General features: G+C 31.4%; 1 protein-coding gene across 3 annotated transcripts; it reads right to left on the bottom strand.

Moving 5' to 3' along the window:
- Positions 1-1784: 1784 nt before the first annotated feature.
- LOC110092373 (terpene synthase 10-like) lies at positions 1785-6057 on the bottom strand. Of its 3 annotated transcripts, none has more exons than XM_028695060.1 (7): positions 5744-6057; positions 5407-5671; positions 3993-4383; positions 3667-3891; positions 3117-3255; positions 2780-3025; positions 1785-2341 (listed from the first exon to the last, which is right to left on the bottom strand). In XM_028695060.1, exons 1-7 carry the CDS (start codon positions 5993-5995, stop codon positions 2030-2032), a joined length of 1830 nt encoding a protein of 609 aa, XP_028550893.1. In that variant the 5' UTR covers positions 5996-6057; the 3' UTR covers positions 1785-2029. The 3 variants fall into 3 exon arrangements, with proteins under 3 accessions (XP_028550893.1, XP_028550894.1, XP_028550895.1); XM_028695061.1 differs by lacking the exon at positions 1785-2341 and having other exon boundaries at positions 2780-2925; positions 2993-3025; XM_028695062.1 differs by lacking the exon at positions 1785-2341 and having other exon boundaries at positions 2780-2919; positions 2993-3025.
- Positions 6058-7338: the final 1281 nt, after the last annotated feature.

Below are 7338 nucleotides of genomic sequence, written 5' to 3'. Positions count from 1 at the left end.
CACTTCTATTTTTCCCCTTAAATCAGCCACCTGATCTCCTAATATTTTTAGAGCTCTAGCACTCATACTACTACTGGTGCTACATTGTCTACTGGGTAATCTAAGCTCACTGAAATCACATTCCTCCTCATCCTTTCCTATTTGCTTAAAGCTCACAATATTTCTCTTTTTGATAGCATGAATAGGATATAACTATTCTTCATTTTGATCCCCCCTAACACTGCTGCTACACACAAAGCGTAAACAAGAGAAGGATGCCCTAACCCAACATATGTGGTACCCCTAATGATATACATAAGAGATGAATATATTAGTTTCCCTATATCAATATAATACCCCATTTGAATTAAGTAATTCAAAAGGACACGGTCACAAGTAACTTCACTAGTATTACAACTAGGCAACAATCGGGCAGAAAGGAAATAATGCTATGCTTTAGAGGTTTGGGTCATAAAAGAAGTAGGAAAATTGATAATTCTATTATCATTTTTCTTCCAACATGCTCCATTATTAGGTCCATACATGACATTCAATTAAGATGTCATCAGGATTTATATGTGTATTAATGAAGACATTGTCCTCATCAAATTCAAAGTATCTAAGTCAGTAAACCTTATTAAAAGCTATAGAATCAAAGGAAACCCACTTACCCCAAATTTATTACCTATTATCCATGGCCTCTTTTCCATTTTAAAAAAAATCATGAATAACATTAATTATATAAGCATAGGGTTCTTCACAAAATCTTTCCTAACTTCTACTTGCTATGATTTGCACGATGGGTGGAATAGAAATCTCAAAACCTATTTCTAGAATTAGTTGTTTGTTTACCACTGAATTCTTAAATCTAGATTTAACATCCGCACAGATAAATTTTCTCTTATCAAAAGAGGAAGATCTCTTCTTACCAAACATCTTAAGGGCTATTATTTCTAGAGAAGATTTCAAAGAAAAAAAAGAAGAGTTTGAAGGAAATATAAGGTGTTGAATGAAATGGAAAATGTTCCCATATTATAACGCGATGAAATGTTGTGGCGTTATAAGATATGGTGTTGCGGAGCTCAATGCAAAAACAAAAATGACAAAATGGTTATCTGGCAAGCGCTGCAGTGGTTCAGGCCATGTGGTACAGCAGTCTTGATTTTTGGAAATTAGAGTTTAACTTTAGGAAGGGCCACCGCTGCGGCGTTTGACACATGTTAATAACACGATGCTTAAGTTAGTGAACCGTTGTGTCACTATAAGTGAAATAATTATGATGTTTGGTGATGCGGTGCTCGCTAATTATACCACAACTCTCACCTAACTTTAATAATTCAAGTTATAACTGTATAATGTATTTTTGACTTTTGGCTAGGGTCACTTTTTAACTTAAATGATCGCGACACTAAAAAAAATAAGCACTGTGATGCTAAATATTATATAAAGATAACTAAACGCACTAATATTTAGACTATAACTTTAATTATTTTCACAAAAAAGAAAGCAAAATAATTTTAGACAACAACTAATGCAATAATGATTATGCAATCACAACAACACATAAAATAAAGAATATAAATAAGTCTAATTATGCAATTAATTCAATAATATTATTAAAATTTTATAAAAAGTTAAATACATCCTGAGTAAAATTTCAACTATATGATATCCCATATATTGAAAGGTGAAGCAAAATAATAAAACTATAATTAAAGCAAAATAATGAAACAATCTTAACGACGTAATAAGCTTATGCAAAAGAGGTTCTTAGTATATTTAGAATGAGAATTATCAACAACTAATCTAAAAGTGGTTCATAGAATTTGGCATGAATTATTGAAGAAGGATGAAGGATGGTGAAGCCAACTAATATCATAATTGGAAGTTTTAGATATTTAACCATATACATCATGAAAGAAGTAAATATTTTGATATTTATTTTCACTACATAAGAGACCCAATCAAGCTAATATATATATATATATATATAGTATAATTTTAGTTCAATTTCCATTTACAGCCAATAACAAATACAATTGTCCATTAATCATCCTTCTTTCAATGTAATGGGTTTAAAGAAAAGCGAGATGACATAGTCATTCATTTTCTCCAAGTTAAGCTCAACAACATTCTCGTCGTTTGATTGTAGATAAAAAAGGTGGGCAACTCGTGGCAAGTTTATTGCAACCATTTTGAATGTTTCTTCATATCTTGAAGCTTTTATCCATTCTCTATTTAATTCTTTCCAGCATTTATTTATAATACTCTTCATGCACTTTTGTGCCTCTAATTCTGAAACATGCTTCTCTTTCATATAACATTGGAGGGATTTTGAAACATCTCCCCTGCGGAGCTCACCCTACATGCATGCAAAAATATGTTTATCTTTCATCATAAGTTGATAAATGTTTAATTGGAAGAAAATATAATGTTCAAATATCCTAATACATTTTGTATTAGAATGAAACTAATTTCATTACATGTGACATTGATTTCATGTATAACATTTTACCCTCATAACAACTAAATTATTTAATGATATAGTAAAATTTAAAAGAAAATACGGCCACAATGTTAGATAACACTACTAAACTATCAGATAAATTATATAGTTATATTGTATTTTTGAATGAATAATATTATGGCCGCGGCATTTATCTTTTAAATGAAATTATATTATGTGATAGTTTAGTTGTATTGAGGGATGACAACATATGTATTAAAATTAGCTTCAAAGGAAACAAAATGTATCCAAATATTCTAATAGGACTTTTTTTTCATTTTGATATTTAGTTACCTTTGATGTTCCTAAATCATTGTAAAGCCGAAAAATAATAGATGATTGGCGGATGATGCTTGGATAGAAGTCAAAGCCTTCGAGTGATAAATTTGTTAAGTTCTCACTCAGACAAAGTGTCATAACTGAACCTAAAGGGGCTGCAACTGAAATCCATGCATTATCTAAATATTCTGCAAATGTAGGGCAATATCCATTGTAATACCATCTTACCTCCACCATATATGCTTTGCATAAATCTAACCACTGAAACAAAATAATAAATTTCAAGCACTTTAGATAACATTCTCACAAGAAAAAGATTTTTCAATTAATTTAAGAGTTTTAACAACTTTACCGCTCTTTTAAGATATGGGAGAATATTCAACCCCTTCTCTTCCATAATTTTGCATGCTAAGCTATTCATTGTGTTGAATAATTCTGAAAGGCATATCTTCATGTATTCAGGAAGTGATTTGCTTGTAGAAAAGTCCCACCTATGTAGTCAATTCAAGATGTATTAAAACCAATGTGTATATTTATTTTTTTATCATGTTTTGTTTGTGTGATATTTCTTCATTTATGCAAGCAAATCCAAAAAAAAAATGTCATGAGAGCTCGTTCTGGTTCCTTTTTTTTTTTTTTCTTACAAGTTGGCAAAGAAGGATTCATGTCATGACTTGATTTGAAAGTATTTTTATTATATTTAAATGAGAATTTGACTCGTAATAGGACATAATGGAGAAAAATGATTATGTAGTGCGGAATAAATGCTTGTTATTGTTATTGTTGTTGTTGTTGCACTTATGACATAAAGTAGATCAATAAATTAAATAAAACATAGATTATTCAGTAAACAATGAACATATAAAAATTGCTTGCAATTTAGACTTTTTTTTATTATTTACCTCTCAATAGCATCAGTAAAGAGTTGTAGCTCGTCCAATGAGCCGTATATGTCATAGATATCATCTACTACATTTATGAAGCATATCGCTTTAGCAAATTCTTTTCTGCATGTTGAAAAACGAGGTTCCATAGCCACACCTACTGCTAAGAAGTAACTCTCCACAGGCCATTCCCTTGCAAAACTTAACTCACCACCAGCTAGATTACTTATTTTTGTCCACCACCTAAAACATTATAACAGTATATAAATATATGCTTATGAATTATTTATCCTCATTCAGTCAAACAAAAATGTAATATTTTTATGATCTCTAACAATATGTACCTTGTAATTTCCTTGAGCTCTTTGTTGTAGATGTTTTGGGTCATGTTGAAGTCCAATTGAGCAAATTCAAGCAAGATTGGGTCCACATCAAGCTCTTTCATGTTGCGAGCATGCTCGATGAACATTGGAGCCTGAAGCTTCTGAATTCTATGGTGCAAAGGAAGCTCCAAAGCTAGGGCTATGTGTTTTGCAAGCGCTGGATTTGTTAAAGAATTTGACCTCATACAATCATTTAGATGCTTCAGAGCAAATTCCTTTGCTTCATCTATTTCATCTTCTCCATCCATAGAAAGAAATGAAGCTTCATAGAGACTTAACAATCCTTTGATATCATGAAAAACACAAGGCTTGAAGCACCCCTTCTCATCTTTGTAGCTTTTAACCAATAAATCTATATAGAAGTACAAATTTTAAGCATAGTTAATTTGTTAGTATTTTGAAGAAAATTAATTAAATTAAAATTATTTACATGACAATTAAACCATATATTGATCAAATAATTAAGGCCATTTTTTATAGTTTATATAGATTTGAGCCATATATCACAATCATCTTTAAAAATAAAAAATGTTAAAAAAAAAAAAATCTAAAAGACATAACATGAGGTTCTAAAACAACCATATAACCCCGCACGTATAATGTGCAGGAAACAAAAACAATGACGTTTTGCTTCTTGAGAACTTATCTCACCTGACTAAATGATTACGTGAAAACATGAAGAATGAGTGAATCACATGATATTATAAATATGTAGGATCAGTGCAAAAAGAATGTTGGAGAATTTTTTTTATCACTTAAAGTAAAATGAATGTAATATAAAATTAAATGATGGTGATAATTTGCAGCGGTCAGTTGCGTCGATAGCTAACAGTAGCGGCTAGGGGTGTAATCAAGTTGAGTTGAGTGTGTGCCTAATCGAGCTAAACTTGTTTAATTCTTGTTGAGATCGAACTTGTTTACTGAGTTCGAGCTCAGCTTACTTGAAAACTATTAGGCTCGTGGTTCGATAAACTTGACTCGTTAGCTCTTTAATGATTCGAGTTTAAGCCAATTCATGAGAAAACTTGTCTCACTTACACCCCTAGCGGCAGCGAAAGCGGAGGTGGTCGTAGGCAGATGGTGGTGGCCTTCAGCGAGCGGGGATGGCAGCGATAGTAGTGATGGCTACGACAACCAACATATAATGGTGGGTGGCGGGAGGCAGTGTTAACGCAACAGCTTATGATAAAAAAAGAATTTGATAAGAAAATAGATGAGTTTACAATACATAACAAATGAACTAAGGATTAAAAAAAAATCATTGAAATTTTACATTGTATTCCTTGTTCAGCAAATGAAACACAAAATTTAAAATTCTCCATTTTCAAAATATTTTATATTTCTTTTTAATCAAATCAAATAGCTAATTGAATACCTTTGGAGACCTCAAAGCCACGCTCCCTTGAAAGCCTAAAATACAAGGCCTTGAAATTAACATCCTCAGTGAATTCCATTCTTAACTTCTCTTCTGAATATTTCATCAAATTTAACAAATATTTGATTTCATCTTCAAAATGATAAGCCACCCCAAGCTTTTGCAATGAATCAAAAAGCTTCAGCTGATCAGCAAAACTCTTCTCCTTAATAAGACGCTTCACATCCTCCTTCAGCTTCTCTCTTCTCTTTTCATGCACATCTCCCTGCGTAGAAACATTTGATATATAATAAAAACAAGAAGAAAAAGAGATCTGAAGAATATTAATGTATATTACAGTGAAAGTAGTAGTATTCAGAGTCTGTATTTGACTGTCATTCCATGAGCTCGGCTGATAATTTGTTGTTCTTCGAAAGGAAGTGGAAGAGTTCGAAGCAACAGAGTAACACTTCTTGCGAAGGCGAAGGTATGGGGTTGATGAGAAATACTGAGCGCTGTGCTGTATCTTTAATGGCAGGAAGAAGCCATAATTAGGTAAAAAATCAGTAGAAAGATAAAGATTTGAGAGAGTAGGGAGGCAATACTTCATTCTTCTTATTAAAGAATACAGAAGGGGAAATGAAGAAGGAAAGCTGGAAAAGGCCTAATGAAGCAATATCTCTGCTCTGAACGTAGTTGTTTCAATCATAATTTATAACCCACTTGTTTGTAGCTCTGTTTTATTTTATTAAGAAAATTTGGGATTTGACTTACCTTCCAAAAGTTGCTTTCACCCAACTCGATTAATATGTTATTTCGTGAATGTGAAAAGCATTTTACATGCATGGCCGTCAGAATGAGACTAATTTTTCATTTTAGTGCTTGATTAGTTTAAGAAGACTTGGAAAAAACCTTTTTGTATTGACTTTTATTTATTTCTCAATAATTCAATAATATTTAGTGATTTTAATTTTATTTCATTTATATTTTAATTTTTATCAATTACTACTGTTACTTGCTAAAAAATTTGTGTCGGTAGAATTGTTGTTTAATATCCTGTCTATTGAAAAAAAAAATCCAAGAAGACTTAGCCTAATTATAATAATCCATTATATAATATAAGATATAAGAATCTTCCCTTCGTCATAGTTTGGAAAATATGAGATTATTTATGATTGAGAATAACTATCGGAGTTTCTTTGTAGGAATTATAGAAACTTAATGTTCATAAAAAGATGATTAAAAAAGCCTAACAATATGTCTATATGTTGAAAAAAGCTTGGCGGTGGTGATGATAATTGTTAGTGGTGTTAGTTGGCTATGACACAGTTAGGAAGTAGAAGAGAATTATTTAATTTTCTCAACTATTGAACCTCCATAGGCACTATTTATAAGCTTTTTGAGATGAACATTTTGGTTAATTTGGCCATAAGTCAAGGCATTTCATCGTACAGTCCATATTGATCTTGTTGACCGTGGATTGTTTATCAAATATTTGAATGTCTTAATCATGTTCAAATCAAGTGATCTTGTGCTTGTTAGATTTGGCTCGTTAGTTGCTCGAGTTGAATATGAGCATGCTTTGATTGGAGGTTGTTCGATCAATTAATTTATATTAAAAAGTTTCCAAACATAACTTAAGAGCTTGATTTGAGCTCATTTTGAATTGGATTGAATCATTTTGTAGCATCGGTAGATTCGTTTCATCAACACTTCACTTCGAATATAAGTTTGTTAAACTCAAAGTTTGGATGATCAAAAACTTCATTTTGAAGGTTTTCAATTCAAATATATATCGAGATTTGTGCCGATTGTATGAATTTTTTATGGTATCCTTTCATCATCCTATTTTTTGCATTAATATGAGATACAATAATATATCTTCCCTTCTTCACATTTGCTGAAGATAGGATTATTTAGAATTAAGAACAATTGCCAAGTTTTCTTGTAGGA

This window comes from Dendrobium catenatum, unplaced genomic scaffold (genome assembly GCF_001605985.2).
Source record: "Dendrobium catenatum unplaced genomic scaffold, ASM160598v2 fragScaff_scaffold_621, whole genome shotgun sequence".
NCBI lineage: Eukaryota > Viridiplantae > Streptophyta > Magnoliopsida > Asparagales > Orchidaceae > Dendrobium > Dendrobium catenatum.
This window is presented reverse-complemented; position numbering and strand designations above follow the sequence as displayed.

Excerpts from the sequence above, each read along its gene's own strand:
- LOC110092373 (XM_028695060.1), bottom strand. The coding sequence starts at position 5,995 with ATGAAGTATTGCCTCCCTACTCTCTCAAATCTTTATCTTTCTACTGAT. Across the intron at positions 5,672-5,743 it reads TGAATACTACTACTTTCACT|GGAGATGTGCATGAAAAGAG; the intron begins GTAATATACATT and ends GTTTCTACGCAG. Across the intron at positions 3,892-3,992 it reads GAGCTCAAGGAAATTACAAG|GTGGTGGACAAAAATAAGTA; the intron begins GTACATATTGTT and ends ATAATGTTTTAG.